Below are 26616 nucleotides of genomic sequence, written 5' to 3' on the forward strand. Positions count from 1 at the left end.
AAGTTGAGCTCCTCTGAGCTGTTTAAAGGTTGACTGCAGAGATAAATCCTCACACCTTACAGCACCTGAACACAATTAGACAAGCTTTAAAAAGCAGCATGCACTGTCACACAAATGTGTGCTTGTACAGACAGAAAGGTGTAGCCTTGGTAGTTAATATCATATTCTGTGTCTGTATTTCTTCTCACTCTGGCACTGGATACTGTATCAATATAGTTTACACTATGCTTTGAGATGGGAATAGGGCCGATAAGGGGGAAAGGCCTTGAAAACACTGTCACAACATATATCAAAATGTAAATATTTGATCATAATACTCTAGTTCTATCATGGATATCTGATAGCTATAAATATTGTAGAACTGCAGATGGCTAATAGCTAGTAGCTAAACTTTATATAAACACAGAGCTAAGGCAGTCAAATGATGGAAGTTTTGAGGTTACAGCTTTTCCTTTCAGTAAATTTGATCATGTAGAGATTCTGGTTGGTACTAGAGCTATGATTTATGTATCGCACTGCAATTGTGTCCCTTTGCATATCTGCGTACAGAGAGGGGTTTTTTTTCAACCAACAGAACTGTGCTCACATGCAGTCCATAAAATTAAACCATAAACCATAAAATATCTCCTTTATGGTTCAATTTATACTCCATCCATCCATTCTCTTCTATTATCCAATCCTCTCAACAGGAAATTTGAGTATTAAAAAAAATAACAAGACGGAACAGTCGACCGACATAAAGTATTCTGCACATTGTGCAAGAAGGAATTTTCTTTTCACCGAAGCACTTCCAGCTTAAAATATCACATTGACACGAAGCATACGTTAGTCGGGGATTCTGCTAGGACCTTGGCTAACGCGTCACCCAGCTTGCGACAAACCACTCACGGAGCATCGGGGACTCAGTAAGTCTACCTCGGAAATACTGACTGACACAATTGCCAAGTGGATTGCAACAAACTGCAGACCTATTAATATCGTTGAGAACAAGCGCTTTACATAGCTTTGGTTCCTCGTTTCAAGGACTTGAAGTGCCTCTCCAAGAGTGACAGAGAGAGTGGATAAATGTTTACAGAGTTTTTTGTTAACATGAATGTTTAAGATGTTCAATAAACATGTTAAGTGCATATATTTTCCCATTTTTCTGGGGTCTGTTTTTATCATGCAAAATGAAATGTGATTAATATTGAATAAAAATGAATGATATTTAATCATGATTAATCAAAATGAATCCACAGTAACCCTGTGGCGAATTAGATTAAACATTTTACTTGTTTGACAGCACTAATATATATTATATATTAGTGCAGTAGTTCCCAAACTCTTTTTGCTAGGCCCCCCCCTTTGCTTTACAAGAAAAATGTTTTTCACGTCGCGCTGTGCGCCACGTTATTGTTTACATGAGATGAATTGCAGAATGGCAGATAGAAACAAAATACTGTTAATCTGATTATCTTCAGGTTTTACACGCTTACATATACACACACAGTTACTGTCCCTCCATTTAGAAAGGCAGAGGCGTCACGGTGTGATTATTTTACCTGTAGTTTTTTTTTTTTTTTTTTTACTGTGTAATAATATTCAACATTGCTATCAGTACATTTTTCAAAAAATGCCTCTCTGTGCAAAATGGGTTTAAACACATAAACAGCTGTGGGATCCTGTTTGTCTGTGATTTGAACCGGGGGAACAAATCATGGCAGGATCAGCCTGATATTATTTGTATCCCACTGTAACTTTACTGTATAAAGAGCTAACATCTCCAAAATGTCAGGAGTAGTTAGTCATTACAACAAGTGTTTGTGAACTAAAAATCAAGAATGTGGGATACTGTTTGTCCTTGATTTGAAGGTTTTCCCTTCATGCTCCCATTCCATCCAGTATTTAAGTCTGATGTCATTAGCTATGTCTGGGCCCAAACTACGCTGCAGGTCCAAAAGTCAAGCGCTCACTGCACCATCACTGAGAGTTGAAAACTGTCTAAATTCTTTCATCTGTAATAAAATGATCAGTGTGGCTTAACGGAGTTAGAAGTTACCAGGGAGTTAGCTTGCTAGTTTCCATCTAAATATAATATAGCATGTTCTGACTGAGAGAAAAGGTAAAACTTACAGCTCTGCTATCACTTCCAACATAAATGGAGACAGAAAACTAAACAGCAGTGACTTTTGCAGGGTTACTGAAATTGGGATAGCTGGTATGTGTTAGCTAATGATGTGCTACGTAATCGCTACCGACACACCTATGTTAGCATAATATAAACAGTGAAGCTGGAGGACAAACGCTAACTTTTTTCCACTCAATAGAAGTTAATGTGAGGGTTCCCGATGGTTAGGGACAAATGCAATTGCATGGCAGGATGTTGTAAAAGGACCAAACTTCAGTCAGGAGAACAAGTGAGAAAATCCATCCATAATACAAGGTTAGTCATTAATATACTGCTGCATTGCCTGGGCTGTAGTTACATCATAAGGTTTTAAAAACTGAGCTTTAAAATTAGCGGTAATAAAAACCGAAAGAGGCTGACAGTGATCACTGACTGTTTTAGGTGCTTGTAGATTAAATAAAACAAGATGCAAAGCATTAAAACATGTTAAAAACACAACAGCCTTATTAAACGCATAGTAGTTTGGGCCCAGTAGCAGGATCCATCCCGTCATCACTTAAAGACAATGCTCTTACTCCAGAATGCTCTTCTCGGTTTTTTTGAAAAATCTAGTGTTGCCAATAAGCTCATGTTTGTTCTGTCTCCCCAAACTAGCATACCTTAGAGCCAGTGTGTAAGTGCCTGGCTGCCTCTGACTCTCTCTGATGAGGTAGCTGCCCTCTGCCTGACTCAGTAACTGGTCAGCCTCTTCTCTTGAGATCATCCCATGGAACCTGGATGCAAAAATAGCTAAATGTAAGCTTATTTGATAAACTGAAGAATCTAATGAAGAAAAATCCACATACCAATTGAAAATAATCCTCATTGTTTATAATGTAATGACACAACGTGCTTAACACAATCTACTACTACAGAGAAAGCCAACTTACTCTCTGCCATAGTATTTAGGTCGGTTTTCCACCTGTAGGGGAGAGAAATGGTGATTGTTAAATAAACAAAAAATTAAAATAATCTCACAATACAGTGTGTAAAATGCTTTAACACTACACAAGTTGTGTGCTCTTGCTCAAAGAGCATGTAACATTTTCAGCATTTGAATGTAAGCCTCACTTAACACTCAGCTGTGTGTGTGTATGAGTGAGAGTTTGTGAGTGTGTGGGCATCAAGAAAATTGCATGAGTCAGATAAAAAGCAGAGCATCGTGTTATTCTCAACAAAACTGCTGTTGAGCCAATAAATCAGCAAGGGCCTAACAAACAATGGTAAATAATAAGTTAAATGCCCTATGTCTGTGTGTGTGTGTGTGTGTGTGTGTGTGTGTGTGTGTGTGTGAGTGTGTGTGGGGGGGGGGGGGTCCTCAAACACCATAAGATGTAGATAAGGAGCAATCAGGGAATGGAAATCGAGCACTTGTACATGGAGTCACGATGGAAACAAGTTTTTATTTTTAGAAGAAATTGGAGCACAAACTAAATGCCTACTGACTCTAATGCAAAAGTGGTCAAGTTGGTAAAATCCCGAGGGGGGGCAGAATTAGTCTAGCTGTTGAGGAGAGAGGAGACATGCGATCTCTGCTGTCTGCCATGCACGTGCACCTCTGGACAGCGTCCAGATCTGCTCTGAGGCCTGTCAGTAAACCATGCATGCAATGGACATACTGTTGAGTGCAAGCTTGGGGGGGAAAGAAGCAAAAAGAAGCTTATCTTCAGTCTTTTCAAAGTTTTTGAATGAAATGATGAAATAAAAGGGCACAGAGGGAAATGGAAAGATTTTTTTCACAATGTGTCAGACAGGGCGTGGAAGCAAACACATGAAATTAAAAAAATAGTGGATCTGAATATATGTCGGTACCAGCATTTACAGAGGCCAATGAAAAAAGCTAAATAAAGATACTGCATGCTTGCTCACCAGAGGGCACTCTACAACTTACCGACATGTTTGGAACACCACAAACACAAAAACTAGCTGATCTGAACAGAGTCATGCAAAAATAAATAAAAAATAAATAACAAATGTTAGGGAAATATGTTGTGTGTGCCTGAAAGGAAACTTAAAAAAAAAATTCAGCCAAAATATCAGACTTTTCACTAAATATTGGTGTCGGTGTCAGTATCAGTCTTTATTGGTCAGCTCTACTTTGAGCTAGGCTAAGACTCACCTCTGTTAAAACTCTTCATGCAAATCTAACCAGAACATTTTGAGTATTTCTGCTAATAGGCAAACTGAACCAAGGTAGTAATGATGTCACTAAATGCAGCTAAAGGTATGTATTTGCAAGTTGTATGTAGTCCACTCTGTGAGCCAAAGGTTCAGACTTTGCTATACACTTTTCTACTCTTGGATATCTGTGTGGTATCACTAAAAAGGGGATGGGACTAATATGGTCAGCACAGGCACACATATTTGCCTGTGAGCACAGAAGTAACACCCACCAACCTTCTGTTTAAAAGGTGCAACCAATCAGAACAAAGCTGGCCAAAAGGGAGAAGGAAGGGTCTTAACCCTTTAAGACCTACCATAGAACCAAGCCCGCCAGAGCTTATATTATATTTTTACATGCTGTAGGGCCAATTTTGGAAGCATTTCAAGTTGATATACATCAATACAACCATTATATCCCAAATTTTAATAATATGTCTGCATTAAGTGCATAGTAATTATATAAATTGCAAAAAAGTGCAATAAAGTACAAAAAAATGTAAAATCGTTTTTGTTTTTTTAACATATATTTCTATTTAGAGAAATTTAAGAGGCTTATCCCTCAAAACTGTAAATACAAAAAATTTTCACAAAATAGTTTCCCACCACAGGAAATTTATTTTGAGTGTCTTCATAGTTTTATTTTTGAAATACACCAATTTTTATATACTGCAGGAAAAACGAAAATAAATATTATAATGCAAATTTGCAAAAAAAGCAGCATATGCATCAAAATAAACTATTTCCAGCAGTGCAATATGAGTCCTAAGCATCCCAGAAAAGACACAGAAAGTCATAAAGTCAAACATAACTTTTAAAAACACCAGTATAGGCTCATAAGGCCCTGATAGTAAAAAACTACATTTCCGCAAAATGACGTCACTTCCGGTTTTGGGCAGGAAATGGAGGACATGCGATAGTTCGCGCTGATGGACGTAGGAAGTGTTACAAACAGCTGATCGGATCGGCAAAGCGTGTTTCTGGAATATTATGTTTTTGTTGCTGCAAGTGCTTTTTATGGAGTTTTTGCAAAGATATATGTGGAAGGAAACCGTGACCGAGGACAAGCTGATAGCATAAGATGTAAGTACAACTCCTCTGGTTTCATATGCAAAAAAAATTATTGCGCTAGCTTACGTGGTTCCGGTTCTACAGGTATTTAAAAATAGTTACGCAAAACGGAGCGTGCTGCTCTGACCGGCTTTAAAGGGTTAAAACGGCTCATTTCTGAAAAATGTGAATTGAAGGTCACCAAGGCCCAATTTAAGATTCCAACAATAAAAATATGGAGATGGGAATTACCACAATAGATAACCTTTAAGGAAGAAAAGATAAAATATTACAGTAAAATTATACTTTATGGTCCCAATATGACATTTCTCTTCACAATTTATGTGGTCAAATCACCTTATAATATTTTTAATTTATGGCAAAAATAATTACCTTCCTCACACTCAGAATGTGAGGAAGGTAACTGGCAATACAATAATACAAGAGCAAAAAGAACAAGAGTAACTATGCTTCATGGAAAAGAAGTGATAAAAGACCAACAAGACCAAACATCATCGTCATCTGAAACAACTGCTAAATTAACCCTTCAGTTAATATCAACAGGAAAGCAGCTTTAACATGAAATCAATACTGAATGTTTAAAATATCAGTTATTGCACAGATGAGTACATTTTAAACTATTATGTGAACCAACTTGTCTAGAAAGTCTGAATCCGCTAAACCATGCCAGAAATTTTTAAACCATGATCACAGATTTACTGAAAATCTTTGAACTGTTCAGCCTATCCACATATTAAATTTCTGATACTATATTTCAGAAACATGTGGCTAGTAAATGTTTGTGATTATTATATGACCTTTTTCCTTCAGAGAGGTGTTGTTATGTTTTATCCACTCAAAAAACCTGGTCAAGAACAGAGTTTTTCATGGCACTACTCTTGCCTCTGTGCCCTTTAAAGCAAAGTCAAATCAATAAACCTACAAATGTTTTCAACACCAAGTCACTTAAATGCACTGCAGGCTGTGTTTGCTTCTTTAATGTTGTGTAATTGATTGTTTGATTGCACTGCTTTAAAAAATGTTATTGCCATAGCAGTAACACAGCGTAACCTCCGGTCCTCCAGCTAAAGGACACACACACTCTCTTTGTCTCCTTTGCACCACTGTTATGCACCACAAATTGTACCAAAAGTACCAGCAGCAGATAAGTGCTTATTGGTGCATCATTAAATCACATACGGCTGCACACCCAGGAGACAAAGTGGGGCTGCTGGTGGGGGGGGGGGGTTCTGCTTGCTTCAAATAGGTCAGCGGTGACTACCAAACCAAGGCCAGGGCATCAGACACAACAGCTGCTCATTTTGCATACGCACGCACGCACGCACGCACGCGCACGCACGCACGCACACACACACACACAGCCTACTATCCTCCCATCATACCCTAAGATGACTGTCTTTACACGCAAAAACCAGATGTACAACCCCCCCATCCATCTTTATTAATCCCCCTTGGATTTCTCCAACCCATGCTGAGCAGATGTGCTGCTGCGTGGCATTTAGTGGACATCCGCATCATGCCAAACCACCTGCGTGCCCTGGGCTAGGACAAAACCTCTTCTCAATAAACTACTCCACCACTAACTAAGACATAAACACACTTCAGTTTGCTGTAATAATTAAATAAAGCTGTTACAAGTGAATTCATTTGTGGGAATAACTGGATATTTCCTTAGTACTTTAACAAGTGAAGCACCAAGCCTGCATTTTCAGAGGATGAGGATCAGCTGGAACACGACGCTAAGAGGTTTTTTCATGTCCTTTGTGTAGCTCTGGATTAGTGTAGCGTGTGACCTTTAGCACAACATAATTTCTGATCTCTCCCATCTATCCTGTTATGCCTGTTCCTCTGCTAACGAAGCAGAACAGCTTTGAGTACGGCAGGGACAGAGTGTGAAAAATCCTGTTAGATTGCCTTAATAATACCAAAGCTAAACATAATAAGAGCATGATATAGTGCCGGCTGACAACTTTAGATTAAAGACAGCTTGACAAATGTCGCCCCTGAAAAAAACTGAGAGGTGAAGTGCAGCAGAAAAAACAATCAGCCTTGGTACAAGCTGAGTCAGCAGTCTCTTTGAGGAGACAAACATGCTTACTCCAGACTTGATCTACACCAATAAGGTTTCTGTTGTTGGTTATTATCACACTCAACTGTCATTAAAACCAAGAACAGAAACTATGCTGATGCTAGAGATTCAGGGTAAAGGGGTCTCAAACTTACAGCTGAAGTCCTTTGCACGATTTCAGTAGATTTCACTTGAAAAATCCATGATGACACATGCCCATACGCTCTAAAACTTTTAACAGAACAGCGGGTTCTTACCAAAGCATGGAAAGAAGCAGTTTTCTGAAGTAAGAGCAAGTACAACAAGTACACATGTAGACTTCATCACCTGCTTCACATGCTATATCATGCTATATACATGCAGAACCACAAGATGTCACGCTGGAGCTCAGCTGCTTCCAGTGGACTGCAGCCCAGCTCATTGCTAAATTCCCCCCAGGTGTCCTAAGAGCCAAAGCCTGGCCCCATAATTAAGCCCATGTAGTATGTCATTTATCGGAAGCCTGTTTCAGTTAAGTGCTATCGCATCAGCTGCACGAAGAACACCAATACAACTAGAGCAAGCTATATCCAACACTCACACTGTAGCATACACTGAACTTGACTAGATTTGTTGTGATAGCAGGTCAGAGGGCAAGCATGAAATGAAGTATGAGGCATGGACTGTAACTTTACCTGTCTACTGTCGTGGCACTGTTCAGCTTGCAGCAGGTCACTATTGCAAAACAATGATTACAGCAACCAGCTGCAGACCAGCATATTGGGGTCTGAGACAGTACGACTATGTGACAAAAGACTCAGGAGGCGCAGATAAACAATCATCAAGGAGCTCCACAAAAGCGAATCGGTCAAAGCGCTAGCAGAAAAATACAAGACAGGAAGGGATATGGATAGCACAAAGTACTGGGCTTTAATATACATGGATGGCCTGCCCAAGTAAAGTCTATGTGTAGGAAACACTGTCCCAACATCACGATATGGGTCTGTCCGCGCTCTGTTTCACCATGTTTGTGTATCTACTAGAGATGGCACGATACCACTTTTTTATGTCCAATACCGATACCGATATCATAAATTTGGATATCTGCCGATACCGATATGAATCCGATATAGTGTATTTTTTAATCAATAAAACAGTTTTTTTAATATCTTGCTGCTTTTTGTATAAGTTCATACTCAAGTTAAAAAAAAACAAACAAACAAAAAAACACTAAAGCTATTCTGTTATACCTGTATGCAAAAAATACACTGCACCAAAAATATTTCATAGTTCAGCAATACTGATCAATCTAATAAACTTAAACCTACTCCATCCTCCCTATTCTGGTATTTTAAAGAGTACTTAGCAGAAATATTAAGCAACCTAACTAACAACAGCTTATCAAGCTTAAATGTGCTGCTGTTGTTCAGCCGCTGGTTTCCTCTTTCTGGCGCGAAGTGAGCAATAAACAAACAAGAGAGACGGACTTGCAACAGAAAAGCCAATCAGCTGATCATTGATCAGTTTCATGATTGAAGTAGAAGCAGCAGAGGGAGAGATAGAGAAGCAGTCGCTCCATATATCGGTTGTTAAGCTTAACGCAGGAATGCTTTCCAAACATTCAGAGATGAACTTACACACTTGCTTTACTTCTCTCTGGGATAACTTCCTATTCTATTTAATGGATCAGATTACATTTTTTTTTTTCATTTCTCTCCGATATCCGATCCAGTAATTTACGTCAGTATCGGACCGATACCGATACGTAATATCAGATTGGTCCATCTCTAGTATCTACTCTGTGGCACTTAGAATATATGCACAGATATGCAGAAACAGACACACAAACGCAGAAAAGAATAAAGTTTTTTTTTTTCTTTTGGTGAACTGGCTGAACGTTTAGTTTAGAATTTAGTTAGTGCTCCTACCTGACTCACTTTTGTGTTCTTTATAAACTTTGGGGGCGACCAACATGCTAACATGGACACAATGCTGGACCACTTACCAAAACAAGCATAGGGAATAGATTTAAATAGTTAGCAGCAGAAAACTATTTGATAACATTCAAAATCTCACTTGCAGAAACCTTAACTTTTAAAGAAGCAAAGGTTTATCCAGATAAAGGGATTGAGAAACATCACCACAAAATACTGCAAGTGAAAAATGCAATAAAATTGACAACTATGCTCCAAGTGTGACTGTCTTGTTGAGCTGACCGTAGAAAACATGTTAGAGAAGAAAAACTACTTTTGCATTTGAAGACGAGTTCAATGAGGATAAGAATTTGAGCAAAGCCTCGTGTGTATCTAGCAGATCTATTGATGTTTTTTCACTGCAACATCACACAGATAAAAAGCGGATTTCAAAATATGAGACGTGCTAGAATGTGCTGGTTGATAATAAGGACATGTGCTCTCACCTCAGAGGTGCAGGTGACTCTGCGTGGGTGAGGTGCCTCCTGCTGGAGCTGATACACTGTGACGGGAAAGAGGCCATGTTATAAAATCATCAAACAATCATTGAAAACAAAGAAGACAAAATATTTAGGTATGTTTGAAAAAAACAAACAAACAAACAAACAAAAGGTATATTGATACTTACAGTAGGATTTCCACACTGGTGGCCTGTATTCATCATGATCTGAGGACACAGAAAGCTCTCATTTAATTCCTTTGATGCAGCACCCCCATGTGGAGAAAACATGACAGTGACGCAACAGCTCTGTGTCTAAATTTTAATTTTAATTCATTAAACATATAACTGCATCAGAATGCGGCTGTATTGATCAAGTCATTATCTCTTTGACATTAGACCAGCGTAAAGAAAGGGGAAGCTTAATGTACAGACAAAAATCAAATGTTTTACAATCACATCAGGGAAGAGCATTACGATTTTAGGGCACTCACATGAATTTCACAGCTAAGCCTTGAAATTGCTGAAGCAAACAAGCCAAACAAACACAGAAATCTACGCTCCAACACTGACAGCATGACTGCTTTATTTTCTAGTCTGTATGTAATTACCTTGGGACATCAGAGTGATGGATTAAGTTTTTTCCACAGCAGAAACCACACAGAGCATAATTGGCGACTAAGTGGCTTAATGAATAAATCTACTCCGTGAAGCATAAAATGCTGTGAAAGATTCATTTATACCGTGGTTGCTTTTAAATGAGCTGTGCAGTGTTTATCTTTGTTACCCTCACACTAGCTTTTACTGTCAGCTCCCCTCCCTTCCTCAGGCCGTGTGAAATTAATTGTAGATGGATATCAACATCATGGCAGTGTTCCCCTGTAGTTTTATTCGGTTGTAACACACCATAAACAACACTGACAGTAGTATTAGCGAATGTGATTAAAACTAGAGATGGACCGATCCGATATTACGTATCGGTCCGATACTGACGTAAATTACTGGATCGGATATCGGAGGGAAATATAAAATGTAATCTGATCCATTAAATATCAAAAAAGCACCTCACAAAACTTGCGACATGGCGTAACTCGGCTCATAACCGTAGCACGTAGCAGCAGTACGGGTCACGTGATAGAGCGGCTGTGTGTATTTGTAGCCTCGCTACCAAACCAGCATTTCATCTCCGAGGAAGTTATCCCAGAAAGAAGTAAAGCAAGTGTGTAAGTTCATCTCTGAATGTTTGTAAAGCATTCCAGAGTTAAGCTTAACAACCGATATATGGAGCGACTGCTTCTCTATCTCTCCCTCTGCTGCTGCTACTTCAATCATGAAACTGATCAATGATCAGCTGATCGGCTTTTCTGTCGCGAGTCCGTCTCTCTTGTTTGTTTATTGCTCACTTCGCGCCAGAAAGAGGAAACCAGCGGCTGAACAACAGCAGCACGTTTAAGCTTGATAAGCTGTTGTTAGAATTTATTTAATATTACTTTCTACACCAGGATCCTTTTCTACGTAGCTGACGGCTGGTAACTGTGCAGGGGCGGATCTAGCAAAGTTTAGCCAGGGGGGCCGATAGGGCACGAACAGGGAAAAGGGGGCACAAAGACATACTTTTCTTTCTTATTCTCATTTAAAATGTCTGGCTTTTAATAAATAATTATCCGAATCTTACACCGAAAGTTTTAATTTGATGTAAAATGAATAGAAGTCAATTACTGTATATAGTGACTATTAAGTCTAATATACCCTAGTAAGCTATAGTACTTCATCATCCGTGCAGTCTGCAATTTTGTTGAAGAAAGATGTTGAATCTATTTAATTATTCTTGAAAAATAACTGATTTCTGTGCATTTTTTTTTCACACTGCATCAAATTATAGTTTATTACGTCAATTAAGCATCATGAGGTGGAGGGTGGGTGGTCCTCTATTTTTTTTTTGCTGGGAGTTTTAGAATCCTATTAGTTAGGTTGCTTACTCTTTAAAATACCAGAATAGGGAGGATGGAGCAGGTTTAAGTTTATTAGATTGATCAGTTTTGCTGAACTATGAAATATTTTGGGTGCAGTGCATTTTTTGCATACAGGTATAACAGAATAGCTTTAGTGTTTTGTTTTGTTTGTTTTTTTTTAACTTGAGTATGAACTTATACAAAAAGCAGCAAGATATTAAAAAAACAGTTTTATTGATTAAAAAACACACTATATCGGATTCATATCTGTATCGGCAGATATCCAAATTTATGATATCGGTATCGGACATAAAAAAGTGGTATCGTGCCATCTCTAATTAAAACCGAAACACTTTTGGCCCCAGGCGCTGGTGTGGAGTCTGGGTGAACTCTTGCGGAGCTGCTGAGCACTTCTACTCAAAGACACCCATTGTGGCGCCTGTAAAATCCCAAGGTACACATTTAAATTATGCACTTTACATCTATTGCATGTGTTGTTACTGCAATGACCTCAATTCCCAACAGAAATGAGATTTAACACTTCCACTTGTACTGGGACAAAATGAGTCTTGTTACATAAGCATGACAAAGGCATCATCGGTCACTACGACATGCTGTTTACTTTATCCTTTATGTGCAGTAAAGCATAAAACAGGTTGTTAAAGAGGAATCAGTCACGTAGTTGCAATGAATGATGTCTTGCTTCTTTGTACTTCATTATACTGCAGTTTCTATTCGCTTTGTTTATATCTTATTCTGCTCTGAGTTTGGCATTTTGTGTATATTCACAGCACTGAGCAAAGGTTTTGAGTTACTCCTCATCTTTTCATCTGGTGTCCAGGATTTCTGAAGCTTTTTCAAAGTTTTCCTTTGGACACTGGCTGCTTCTTCACTCTTTTTTAGTCCTGTCCTTGTGTCTCACTTGAGTTAGCATATAAAAACATCCTCGCATACACCAAGGCGAAAAGATGCAGGAAGAAGAAAATCTTACGAACCTACACTTTCTACAAATAAATATTTTATAAGGTTATTTACAGTAGCAGAATGCCTATATGCATACATGTAAATGTACCTATACATTTACACATAACCACAAAAACATACAGACAACTCCAAAGCAAAACAAAAAAAAATAAGCATAGCAATTTTGAACTGAGTTACTGGCCATTGTATACAAACCATTAAAGATATAGCTTATCTGACTCATGCTGTGAAAAGTGAGATGTGATTTATAAAGTGTCATGTTCACAGTGCTATGTAAAGCTTGTTTTTGATGATTCCATAGTTAGTAATGCTTAAATTAGCTAGCTTTGTTTCAAAGCACTCTGAGAAAAGTAGTTTTCTCGTTTGCTCAGCAAAACTGTCTTATATCACATAACTTCTGCAGTATAGCAGGTAATATTTCACATATTGCTTTGAACAGTCAATTAGATTGTATGTACAAAAAGAGTGGAAATAAACATATCAAAAATATCGTTTGTGAAAATAATTAAGAAATCCTACACTGAACATCTAACAAAAACTAAATTAAAATACTTAAAGTGGACCCCTATTTTGTGTCACATATATAGGGTTACAGCTTCTACAGAGTTTCAAATTATGAGGTCAGTATGTGTACAGTAATCCCTGTGAGCCAAAGGCTCAGGGTTTGGACTGCTCTGAACACAGTGTTTGAGCTTTTCGGCTGATGTGTGATGTTAGTGAGAGGAGATACCTGCTGTTTTTGAACAACAGCCAATAGCAGAAAGTTAGCTTAAAGTGGAGAGTTTTAGATAGCTGTTCAGGTCCTGTGTGAAGGCAAATCATAAGATGAATTAAGCTTATTTTAAACATTAGGCCATGCAAAGCTACTTTAGCAGAATCCAAGACCAAAAATTTGAAACTGGAAATCAGTACAAAAGGTCCTCTTTAACCCAGGCCTCGAAAATATATTTTTGTCAGCATCTGGCCAATTCAGAAATGTATTCCGTCTTCCATCTTCTTTGCATGGGTAAAACTAACAGTCCGCTTCCTGTCCTTGTGTACAGAGGCCACTCTACAAGCCTTATCTATTCAACACTTGTCGTCTCGGTATCCTGTCTTCAAAATAACTCCAAATCCTCCCCGGGCAATCGTCTCAACCTCCTTTTCTTGAGGTAACACAGGCTCAAAGATACACAAACTAACAAGAACCCAGACAAAACACACGGACTGTTCACACTCCCGGCATCTGCAACAACAAATGGGCACTTTTCCTCCTTCATAACACATGTAAGAAACACTTGGCCCTTTGCTACATTCAGAAAATAAGGGTTACAGTAAATTGCCTCGTATATTTACATTAAAAAAGCAAACTTTAAAATACAACGGGTTGCTAAAGATTAAACGCTTATGACCTCTTAACAAAGTCACATTTCAAATACGAGCTGTTAGCGGATTGTCTGATGTCCTGAAAGGAATGAAAAATAAAATAAAATAAAGTGAAACCACTGATGGCTATGATATTATATATCATATCATTAAAATACTATCAATATGTAGAGCTAGTTGCAACACTGAGAGCTTGGCTGTTTATTACAGCTACCAGGGGCACATCAGCAATATAATATAATATAATATAACCAGCTCGCACTGGAACGGTTCGCAGCCGAGTGTGAAGCAGCGGGAATGAGGATCAGCACCTCCAAATCCGAGGCCATGGTTCTCAGGTGGAAAAGGGTGGAGTGCCCACTCCGGGTCGGGGATGAGTTCCTGCCCCAAGTGGAGGAGTTCAAGTATCTCGGGGTCTTGTTCGCGAGTGATGGGAGAAGGGAGCCGGAGATCGACAGACGGATTGGGGCTGTGGCTGCAGTAATGCGGACGTTGCACCGGTCCGTCGTGGTGAAGAGGGAGCTGAGTGTAAAAGCGAAGCTCTCAATTTACCGGTCGATCTACGTCCCTACCCTCACCTATGGCCTCGAGCTGTGGGTAGTGACCGAAAGAACGAGATCGCGGATACAAGCGGCAGAAATGAGCTTCCTCCGAAGGGTGGCTGGCCTCTCCCTTAGAGATAGGGTGAGAAGTTCGGCCATCCGGGAGGGGCTCAGAGTAGAGCAGCTGCTGCTCCACATCGAAAGGAGCCAGCTGAGGTGGTTCGGGCATCTGACAAGGGCGCCTCCTGGGTGAGGTGTTCCAGGCATGTCCCACCGGGAGGAGGCCCCGGGGCAGACCCAGGACACGCTGGAGAGATTATATCTCTCGGCTGGCCTGGGAACGCCTTGGTATTCCCCTGGACAAGCTGGAGGAGGTGGCTGGGGAGAGGGAGGTCTGGGCCTCTTTGCTTAGGCTGCTGCCCCCGCGACCCGACCCCGGACAAAGCGGATGACGATGGATGGATGGATGGATGGATAATATAATATAATATATATGTATATAAAAACCACTGAACGATGACTTTTACTTTTGAAGGAAATTTTACTTATAATGGGAATACTTATCTACACCGATTCAATTCAATTTTATTTATATAGCGCCAAATCACAACAACAGTCGCCTCAGATTTGACATATTTATATTGCACATATTATGTGAGTCATAATAAAAATGAATAAAGAAAAAGAAAAAAAGAAGATGAGAAAGACGAACATGAGGAGCCTGTAGAGAATTTACAGAGCTTGTCTTGGAAAAGCAAAATATATTTGGCACAACAGTGCATTCAGATCATACTTTTGATTGCAAAAGATGGTAGACAGTACATCTTGTTAAAAAAACAACAACCCAAAAACCAAACCATAATTAAAAACAAAGTGTCCTGGAGTCCATAAGAAATGCTATAAAGAATTATAACTGCAAACTGAACCACTTATGGCTATAATGCAATACTAGTTTTCCTTATTTAAAGGATCTGGATTTTTCTTCATTAAATCAAGTCTACTATTTGAAACTTCTGTGAATACGACCACTGACCACTTTTCATTTTTAAACAACATGTTTAAACAACAGATTGGAAGTTAATCATAAACAAATTAACACACCATTCTTAAATCCATAAGCCATTCCAGGGACAATCGTGTACTGTGAGATGCTGCTTACCAAAGACATTTAGGGCCATCTTGATTCTAAGATAATAATGATGATGAACAATTAGGCAGCAGATCCAAATTTCCACCCTCTCAGTTTAAATCCTGAAAGAGAAGAGGACACAAGCGGAACAAGGTGAGAGTGCAGCCGCAGCTGGAGGTGAGCTACCCGGGTCAGAGTAAAACCAGCTGAGTAATCAGCCACAATAACAGATAACCACGGTATATAAGAAAGCTAACGTTAGCGGATTCACTTTAGTTGGTAGGCTGTCCTGGAGGATAAGGCGGCGCTGGTGGACCCTTTTCTTTTAAAGTTACACTGTGAAGACAAAGCATTTGCTTCGTAGCAAAATAAAAGTGCAACAAACACGGCTCCCAACAATGTGAGAACACACGCTGGTTTTAGTAGCCCAAAGGTTAGCCAATAAGACGTGGTACTCACATCCCCATTCTACATTATAGTCGCCATCTTGCTGGGTCACGTGATCAGTCTCACCCTCTCTCCCTCTCGCTTTCTCTCTCTCTGTCGCTCTCTCGCTCTCTCGTAACTATGGCAACAGACCTGGCTGATGCTGCTTCGTGGCAAAGAAAGACGTCGTCGATGTGGGGCTGAGGTTTTCTTTTCGCCTCGTAGAATTAGTATTTGCTTTTATTGGTTGTCGTGGAATGCGACAAGTGCAATGAAAAAGTGAAAGAGAGAACCAACCACAAGAATATGAGCTTGTTCAACCAATTTATACCGCTTTCGTGAGCAGTACATATGGTACACATATAAAAACAGTTGTTCTGCCGGGAAGCCTCGTGGCCGGTTAGCTCAGTTGGTTAGAGCGTGGTGCTAATAACGCCAAGGTCGCGGGTTCGATCCCCGTACGGGCCATTTCCAGCTTTTGTTTTTTTTTTTTTTTCCCCAAAAAAACCCCCTTTGATTTTAATTATAACAAATCATTTTTTCAACCTAATAAAAAAAAGAATGTAAACCATCGCTGTTAGGTGAAATGATAGAAAAAACTCAAAAAATTCGACATTAAATTGTAAAAATTGTCAAATTAAAGTGAAAAATTTGTATGAAGTCTCCATTGTGTTGTAGTCCTTACTAGTAGTTGTGTAATTCTGTAATTTCCCATTACCCATTGTGTAATTTTGGATTATCTTCAATATTGATATAAAATTCAAATGTTTTAATCTAAGCAATGTTTACTTTACTCCTATTATATTCTGATATAGTCTGTTTTCTGGGGCCTGAATAATTTGAATCTCTATTAAGTTAAATAGGCTGTAAAGTGCTCATTGTGAGAAACAAACCAATGGCCAACACCTTACTCAGGCCGTGCGATGGCGCTGCTGAGCCGCCCAAGTTGCATTTTCTCTCCCTGACACCACCACCACCAGTGCCGGGGCGCACGGAGCGCTGGAGGCGGTGTGTGTTGCTCTTTATTGTTCCAGTAGAAAGCTCAGTGCGCGGCTTCCCACATTTGTCTGAATGGCTGCCGCGGACAAACCACGTCCCACCTGAGAGGGAGCGGTTCAGCTGCAAGCAAGAGGAGCACCGCGTTCAAAACTTACAGCGTGGATTTTACCATCTGCGGTGGACATAAAAAGCTCTCACGGACTCACATTCAGTGGATCCTGGAGGAAGAGGGGGGGTAAGGAAACCGTGCCATCCGGATTGTGAAGCGAGCTTAAACGCAGTGTTTCTGGTATTCCTCGCACAGTAGGTGCAGATTCAGACAGCTTTACTGCATTATGTAGACCAGTTTCTAGGAATAGGAGTCGTTGCTTTTTTAAAATGCAACAGTGGGTTAAGCGCGATGAGTCCGATATCTTAAGTCTAAGCTCGCTTCGATTGCAGCCACCAGTCTGTTCGTTTTCCTAATCGGCTGAGCTTTAGGAGGTCCAGCAGAGCTTCTGTTACTGTAAGCTTAAAGATAGACGAGGATATGCTCCTCCGATTACTGCTACATAAAACTTCAAGATTATTATAGTTTTAACACTTTAATCTTGAATATTTTCCACTTTATTAGTAATTCCAGTATTTTGTATTAATAATGCCACACACACATGCACACACCAGCTCAGTCCCTGGACTGTGAGCAGGTTGCCTTGGCCTACTGACATCTTTGCCCTGGGCTAAAGGATTACTCTGCTAACCCACATTGTAGGGTTCTCTCTGCCAACTGTACTCTGTACTGTATGAGTACGTCTCTAAATGTGGCTCGTCGAAGTGCGCGTGCGCGTGCACCTAACAAAGCTGCTAGTTGATCTTTGGTGTTCTCAGAGACAATCCCCCTTTCACAGTGTGCACCTTTTAGGTGTCACAATCAGCTGGTAAACAAATCCCCTCCCTTTATTGATTTCTGAGAGACACATACTCTTCTTGGACCCCCTCCATCTTTCAGCATGAGGTCACAGGGTCAGCATCCATGATCAACAATGGTTGGGTGCTCAGGTGGAAATGCTGCCTGTTTGGTTTTGCAATCAGTATGACATGGTATTGATTGCCACGTGGTGTTGATGTTGCACTCCATTTCTTGCCCACACATACACACACAATACAATCTCTCCTGAGGGCAGTAGAGCAGCTTAATGGCTCAGCAGGTGGATGGTGTCACCTTGGTGGAGTCAAGCCCAGCCACTGATCTGTCAAGGAGCGCAGGTGTAGCGGGCTCGCTGTGTCATAGCCTTGATCTCACCCTCGCCAATGCTTGTCGGCTTGGGTGTCATTTTTCACTCGACTCATGTAGAATACACAGAGTGAAAATGTACACAACAAACAACACTGTCAGGTAATGGATCCCCTTTAGTGTTCATTGGCTTAGTGCATGTATTAGTTTTATTGTGTGAGTTTCGGGGGTGGGGTTAGGGGTGGGTGTAAATATATGGGACATAATCTGGAAGCAAGATCCACTTGCTTAGCTGTTTCCACACCTTCCCACCATATGTCGCTACTCAGGATGCCCTCACCAGAACACACAGGGATTTTTTTTTTCTGCACAAAACAATGCTCAGTATGCACCTTCCGACTGACCTACTGACTGATAGTTGCGTGCATGTGTAGTCACCAAAAGATGGACATAGCAACATAACATCAGCCACTGTTTTTTAAGCCTTAAAAATGTTCCCAGTGCTAGTTATTTGGAGCTTTTTTTGGAACTGAATTAACAGCTAGCTCTAAATAGCTCTGTTATCAAGATGCATCTGTAGAGTTTAAGGGCATGTCATACAGACACAATATCTGTTAAGCATCAGCTCTAACCAACACTGATGCGCAGACTTCATGAACTAGGGGTAACACACAAAAAGCCATGTCATTTGTCAAATATTTGTCATTCATTAAAAAAAGAGCTTCTGACATGATGGAGAAGTATCAGTGATCAGTGACTCCAGTTCAGTTTCTTGGGCTTATTTTTTAACAATATATTCCTTACAGTTTTTGTGAAAGATTTATGTTGCTTGTAATTCTGTAAATTCAACAATTTTAACATTGAAGTTGGAGGTTCTGATCCAAGAAAATCCTGATACAGTGGTATGCGAACAGCTAAGTAGGGAATAATTCAAACATATTTACCACTAGAGCCTATGTCTCAAGTACTTGGAAAGAAGGCAAATAGAGTTCTTTTGGTATGTGACCATGTTTTCATGTTCACATACCAAAGTAAAGAAGCCTCTTGGAAGAAAGAGGCTTCTTTAGTTCTATAACAACCTATGGAGAGTCCCTGGTATATAACCCTTAGTTTTCACATCCAATGGTTCTTTTACTCTGATTCAAATCAGTTGATGAGTTTGTAAACTTGTAGCTTTTCCCTGTAATTTGACTTCTTTTTACACAGAGTAGAATCCAAGTGAACTAAAATGCATCACAGTCAAAGGAGCTTGCAAAGAAAAGCGTCTGGACTTCTTTAAGTTACTTGAAGACGTTTCACCTCTCATCCGAGAAGCTTCTTCAGTTCTAAGGTCAAATGGTGGAGAGTCCCAGATATAAACCTAGTGGGAGTAACCCCCCACAGAGGGACAAAAGGACCCCCTGATGATCCTCTAATCGCCTTAGCCAAGGTGTGAAACTGGGTGTGGGTCCCAATCAGCCAGAGTTTCGGGTGAGTTCATTGTGAAACCTGGCCCCACCTTATCATGCGAATTCCTGAGATGACCTGGATGACTGAGAACCTTCACAGACATAAAATGCATCACTACAAACCAGATGAGAATGTTATTGGCCATATGTGTCCGGAGAGGGGAGCAACAAAAGTAAATGCAGGGAAAGGGTCCTGTGTTGATCTCCTATTAGAGAACATGTAGAATTTACATTTTCATTTGACTGCGAGTTGCTAGCCTATACATACCTTTCCACTTCTATAGTACCTTGCTGCATCCCAGAATGCAAAGCATACGTGGCTATGGGAAATTTTTCTGTAGCTCAAACTTACAACGTATTAGAGATGGACCGATCCGATATTACGTATCGGTATCGGTCCGATACTGACCTAAATTACTGGATCGGATATCGGAGAAAAATAAAAAATGTAATCCGATCCATTAAATATCACGAAAGCACCTCACAAAGCTTGCAACATGCTGTAACTCACCTCAGAACATTAGCACGTCGGAGCAGTATGCATCACGTGGTCTGGATAGCATGTGGAGCTTCGCTAGCAACCCGGCATTTCATCTCCGACAAAGTTATCCCCGAGAGAAGTAAAGCAAGTGTGTAAGTCCATCTCTGAATGTTTGTAAAGCATTCCTGCGTTAAGCTTAACGAGCGACTGCCTCTTCTTGCTGCTACTTCAATCGTGAAACTGCTTAAATGATCAGCTGATCGGCTTTTCTGTCGCGAGTCCGTGTCTCTTGTTTGCTTTTGGCCCACTTTGCACCAGAAAGAGGAAACCAGCGGCTGAACAACAGCAGCACATTTAAGCTTGATAAGCTGTTGTTAGAATTTATTTATTATTACTTTCTACTCCAGGATCTTTTTCTACGTAGCTGACACTGGTAACTGTGCAGGGGCGGATCTAGCAAAGTTTAGCCAGGGGGGCCGATAGGGCATTAACAGGGAAAAGAGGGCACAAAGACATACTTTTCTTTCTTATTCTCATTTAAAATGTCTAGCTTTTAATTATTTAATATTTATCTGAATCTTACACCCAAAGTTTTAATCTGATGTAAAATGTATAGAAGTCCATTATTGTATATAGTAACTGTTAAGTCTAATATACCCTAGTAAGCTATAGTACTTTTTCCTTTGGGAAGGTACCGTCTGTGCAGTCTGCAATTTTGTGGAAGAAAGATGTTGAATCTATTTAATATTTCTTGAAAAATAATTGATTTCTGTGTATTTTTTTTCACACTGCATCAAATTAAGGTTGATTACGTCGATTAAGCATCATGAGGTGGAGTGTGAGGGGTGGTTCCCTATTTTTTATTTATTTATTTTTGTTGTTGCTGGGAGTTGGAACCCTATTAGTTAGGTTGCTTAATATTTATGCTAAGTACTCTTTAAAATACCAGAATAGGGAGGATGGTGTAGGTTTAAGTTTATTAGATTGATCAGTATTGCTGAACTATGAAATATTTTTTTTTGCATACAGGTATAACAGAATAGCTTTAGTGTAGTTGTTGTTTTAAACTTGAGTATGAACTTATACAAAATGCAGCAAGATATTTAAAAAACAGTTTTGTTGATTAAAAAACACTATATCGGATTCATATCGGTATCGGCAGATATCCAAATTTATGATATCGGTATCGGTATCGGACATAAAAAAGTGGTATCGTGCCATCTCTACAACGTATACCTGGTATTTGATTCTGATTGAGGTGTGATCACATTCACACCATAAATGAACCGCTTTGGAATGGGTTACAGTCTGAATTTGAATTTTGGAGACTTTAGCTATGTTCCAATAACCTTGGAAGTCAGAACTCTAGAATGACTTCACTTCCTAGCTAGTGTGTTCCAACAGTAAAGTCAGAAAAGCAAGAAAATCAGGATTTGTTTTGGTTTTTAGCATTGTAGAGCCATTCATGTATGACTAGCTATACAGCATATTTGTTTGTCGGAACTTAAAAACACGCCTGTGGCACACGCATGGATAGAGCCTAGTCAGTGCTCTGCATATGGCTTGTTTAGCGAGTCATGAATATACAACGGCGGCAGTCCAGATTAAAAATTTTACAGTTTTACTGCTTGTACATTAACTGCTGCCATCTTGTATTATTCATTCTTGATTGTTGGGGTTGCTTTGACTTTCTGAGTAGGAAATTCAAGTTAAGGGGGCATTCCAGATTAAACTGGGAACTCAGAAATTTTGATTTCTGACTTGATCTGGAACTCAGCATTAGTCCCACCCTACCATCATGTCTGCTATTCTGGTCATATGATTCAAGGTTTGAGTGGGGCTAAATCACCTGTGAAAGGGATCCCAGGACTGCACTGTAGCACGCTGATTGCTGGTGAGCTACCACAGAGGTGGTCAAAGTCAAAGTCCTTCTATGAGCAAGTCTGGTATCATGGGCATCTTAGTAACGCCTCTGGGCCATTATTTTGGCGGTTACTTTGAAGCACTATCTAAATGAGCTTTCATTTAAGTTACCACAGGAAATCAAAACTACTTGTGTAGTTTTGATTGCTGACGTTATCCACCAAATAAGGTTTTATAAATCCTTTCTCATGGATCTTTGAGGGCCATATCGCTCTCTTGCTATCTCTGGTATTGGACATATGTGTTATGCCACTAGCAGGATATCTGTAATATCCTGATATAACTGTGATAGGAAAAAGTAACTGAGGCCAGAGATTATGTGCTAGTTAGTCTTTTAAATTTGTGTGGGCAGTACTTCCATGAATATTTTCAGGTTTGGGACTGTTTGTCAAACAAAGACGTTTAAAGATTTCCACAGACATTTCAAGGAATGTGTAACACTTTTTTTCCCCGGCATGCATATTCTAATTTTTTTATAAATTACATTATGATCAAATGATTGTGTTATGACTATGCTGATCCAACCTTATGAGGTGAGGCAAGTGGGTCCTTACTATTTGTAAATGTTTGTATTATTCAGAGTTTTTCTGAGAATATTACCCCAGCTCTACCGTGTTACTTTCTCTCTACAGTGGCCCTGACACAGTGCTGTTTAAATATGACTGCAAAGCTCCCTTCATTAGCCTAGCAGTGCACCTGTGTTAGTTTCATCTTGTGATCAGTGATCCTTTTTCACAGCACAGTTTCTGCTGCTCCTTTTGTCAATAATTTAGCTTTTTTTTTAACCAGCACACTCATCAGTCTGTGTACAGACTTCCAGCTTCTTGCATCTCATTTGGCCTTGACATTTTAACCAAACTGCTGATTGCTAGACCTGTTTCACAGCCGACTGACTCTCCCCATTGTGCAAGCTTACACAGATTATGTAATGTCAGACTTCTCACTTCAAAAATGACAAAGCGTTATCTAATTTTTTAACAGATTGGGGTCAGAGTTGGTAATCCTTTGTATGAAAACGATCTGAATCAAATTGGTAACTTTTCTCCCTGTATGACATAAGGCTGTCTCTCATGCACTTGCAATCACATCCGATTCTCTTAGCTTGGCTTCCCTCTGGCAAACTCTTGGGAAACTTTCAGCTAGTTCAAAGCCTGGTTGAGAGGCCTAGGTCCCCCTGAGTTAAAGCCCCACTGCTGGAAGCTCCCACAGTAGCTTCCTTTGTGCCTGCATGAGCAGCTTGCTCTGTATTCCTCTCTTGCACAACAAAACTCCATGTATAATTCTCCCAGGCTCTAAAGAGGAGATGATGAAATCCCAGCTTCCAAATTCCCTCTTTCTAGATTTAATTGGTGGTGAATTTGATTGTCAGTTTAACATGTAGTGTGTTATTATCAAGGTTCCGATTTCTTTTATGATGGTGAAGTCATTGAAATCATTCATGGAAGAATCTGTATTATTTTTATTTTAGTTCCCAGTAGATTCCTTATGTGAGCTTTTCTTTAAAAGACTGAAGACATGCAGACAACAAATCAGCTCTGCTGCCTGCAGAATATCAGCTGGGCAATTGATACGTCATTGTCAGTGAATTATTAGAGCTATAAAACTGGTTTTTGACTTGGGTAATACAGGGAGCTTTAAGTTTGTAGTTTTAAAATATGTAACATTGTTTTGTCAAGCAGGACAGTGGCATGTAAGTTTTACTATAGCTTAAAGGAAGGTGTTGGTCACTGTCTCAGTGCTTCCAGCCGTTACAGCTACCAGTGAACAACTGCATGGCACTTTCATTTCATTGCAGAAGTGGTTGACAGAAACAAAGGAGTGTTCCCACTGGTGTAATGAGTAACTTGAATGTCAGATCCCTTTTTATTGTCAGGTCACTTCCTTGGTACGTCTCCAGTTTCAGGTTTTGTGACTGAGGTGTAGAGAAGCAGTAACCTGTGTGTTCATGTGAAGGGATTACTAAGGATGGTGCTGTTTTTTTGTTTTTCTTTTCTATTGCAGTGTGGTGTTATTAGCCTGGTTATTTCTGTGGGGAAAAAAAATCACCTCAACTGTTCTGGGGTCAATTTTGAAATAAAGGTTTGATAAGGTTTGAATGATCATGAAAGAAATAAGACAGATGTCGAAGTTTCTTTATTTTGACCAACAGTTCAAAATGTTAAGATGTGGCAGCCAAAGTAGGAAGTGCCACTAACTGTAGTTCCTCTAGTGCCCATTTGAGGCCGTTTCCAAAAGTGGGTCAATCCCCATAGGGTCCCATGTTAAAATACCGGCTTTACAGAATACAGCAACTAATACAGCCCTCTACAACCAACTTATCCCTTTGTTACATCTGTGCGAAGTCTAAGTTTTCTTATAACTCAGCTGTTGAAGCTTAAAGTTTGGGGCCTTTCTGCTTTGACTGACAGGAACCATAATAGCCCTATTCAGAGGACTAGTACTTATTCGAACTGAGTGTACTTGGTTTCAGTCGTTTTCCATTATGATTGAGTACACCCTAATGTGCATGGATGGGGTCATTATCGAACATGGCTGAAAGTCCATTTCAGTCAGTGTATGTGGCACAAACACAACACAACAATGTAGGACATCAATGTTATACCTGCTGCTCAGTGTATGGCTTTTTGTTGACTTGTTGACATCATATTTTTAGAGCATTTCAGATCGCTTGGAACCCCGGCAAAGTAGGTGCTAAAAACGGACCTGGTCCCAGGTACTACCACCTAATAGAAAACCCTAAAAGGCTAATCGAGTCCAGCCAAGTACTTAATAGTGGAAAAGGGTTATAATACCATTACAGACAGCTGCAACAGGTGTTGTTAGACTAACTCGATTCACTTACCTGGATTTCTCAACCACATCTGTGATGCTGGTGCCTTTTTGTAACATTTTTATTGTGGTTTATTGCAAAAACTATGACTGTGCTTTTGTGAATAACATTCAAGGATCTTGTCTGCATACCTTGCTTGCCTAAATATTTTGACATCTGGCTCAAAAAATTCACTCAACCTGTACTTTATCCCCAAACTAGATACTCGTCACAGTGGCTTCACCACAGTGTCCTGTCCTCGTAAAACCACAAATTATACATCAGTTTGATTCTCCAGATTTGGGCAAAGGAAAGCTGTATTTTTCAGGCACATTTATAGGAGTCTTTGGAACAGGACAGCTCCCATCAAGCCTATGACACACTGTATTTGCTCTTGAATTATGGGCCCGGCATTGGAAGTGGTGAATGAAGCTCACATAGTTGGGGTGGATGTTTGCCATGGTGGAGTCTCCCTGCTAACTGCACCACTCAAATATTTACAACAAACTGAGTTGTTGGTGAAAAGGAAACAACAGATTTGATTTGATTTTTTCCACTGCAGCTTAGTGGATGACTCATAGTTTACAGTCACACTACATCTGTTGTGTGATAATAATGATCAATTATGTTGACCTTGAACAAGAAGCTGTGTTTTCTAAATGATGTTTACTACTGGGTTAGAAGTGGACATTGATGTCATGATTTATTGACAAGAAATGCCTCTGTACATGAGCTCTCTCTTTTTTTTTTTAATATTTAATTTTTCTCCAGACACAAACCTCAAAGTCTGCTGAGCATTGCTGGAAACGCTGGATAATTGATCCTGTGTGTTAGTGTGTCAGGGCAGCGCAGCACTGTGTTACCCTCGTCCTTTGCCCCCCACCCTGACTGTCTTCTAAAACATTCCTCAGCTGTGATATCACCAGCAGTCCTGAGGGGTTATTTACTGTCTGAGGTTGAGGTTTATCAAGTGTGGGATGGAGGTGGGGGTGTTGTGTAATTGAATGAAAGCAAAGGGGGTGAGGGGCACAGATTGAGTGTCTTTGTGCGTTCTCAGACCGTATCTCATCTGCCCTACTTGTGACGCTTTATTCAAGTCTGAACTGGCCTTAAACAGAGCTCTGTGACTAGCTCATAGGAAATCCCAACTTCATGCTCTGCAGCTGGGATACATGAGTGTCTAGCTAGGTGTGAGCAAGTCTGTCTGATTCTGTCTGAAGTTTATGCTATGTATGCACTCATTTCATCACTATAGTCAATAAATAAATAAAGCTCATCACTAAAGAACTCAGATTAAATGTCTTTTGGTTTGTACATTGGGTAAGACCAATTTAAAGCAAAGATTGGATAAATATGGGAAGACATTTCACACATTTCTTGAAGTAATTAAACTTTGGAGTTTCTCTCCAAGCAAAGTGCCACAAAAGAACCTCTTACTCCCTTTCTTTTCTTTTCTTTTTAAATAAGGTGCACAGGTCCTTTATTTTCATGTTTCAAGAATAACCTCCA

At 39.8% G+C, this 26616-nt stretch overlaps 2 protein-coding genes and 1 non-coding gene across 6 annotated transcripts in view; 2 read left to right on the top strand and 1 right to left on the bottom strand.

The window, feature by feature from the left end:
- LOC146547577 (N-chimaerin) overlaps positions 1-16343 on the bottom strand; it is a 29081-nt gene extending 12738 nt beyond the window's left edge. Inside the window, exons 1-6 of one of the 2 annotated variants that reach the window (XM_085264755.1) lie at positions 16268-16343; positions 15839-15930; positions 10026-10064; positions 9844-9899; positions 3037-3068; positions 2767-2880 (exon numbers count right to left, since the gene is read on the bottom strand). In XM_085264755.1, coding sequence (XP_085120881.1) covers positions 2767-2880; positions 3037-3068; positions 9844-9899; positions 10026-10064; positions 15839-15857 — 260 coding nt within the window. In that variant the 5' untranslated portion in view covers positions 15858-15930; positions 16268-16343. Of the gene's footprint in view, positions 1-2766; positions 2881-3036; positions 3069-9843; positions 9900-10025; positions 10065-15838; positions 15931-16079; positions 16236-16267 lie in introns of those variants that run through there. The other variant, XM_085264756.1, reaches the window with a different exon arrangement.
- A 285-nt stretch (positions 16344-16628) lies between these two features.
- On the top strand, positions 16629-16702 carry trnai-aau (transfer RNA isoleucine (anticodon AAU)). Its single transcript has one exon. It is a non-coding gene; the product is annotated as a tRNA-Ile (tRNA).
- A 519-nt stretch (positions 16703-17221) lies between these two features.
- LOC146547579 (FERM, ARHGEF and pleckstrin domain-containing protein 1-like) overlaps positions 17222-26616 on the top strand; it is a 69924-nt gene continuing 60529 nt past the window's right edge. For all 3 annotated transcript variants that reach the window (XM_085266148.1, XM_085266151.1, XM_085266149.1), the window contains exon 1: positions 17222-17468. The gene's annotated coding sequence lies outside the window, so the exon portion shown is untranslated. The remainder of the gene's footprint in view (positions 17469-26616) is intronic.

This window comes from Mchenga conophoros, linkage group LG23 (assembly GCF_057382185.1).
Source record: "Mchenga conophoros isolate Kocher_MC1m ecotype Shallow Benthic linkage group LG23, M_conophoros_male_GT1.1, whole genome shotgun sequence".
NCBI lineage: Eukaryota > Metazoa > Chordata > Actinopteri > Cichliformes > Cichlidae > Mchenga > Mchenga conophoros.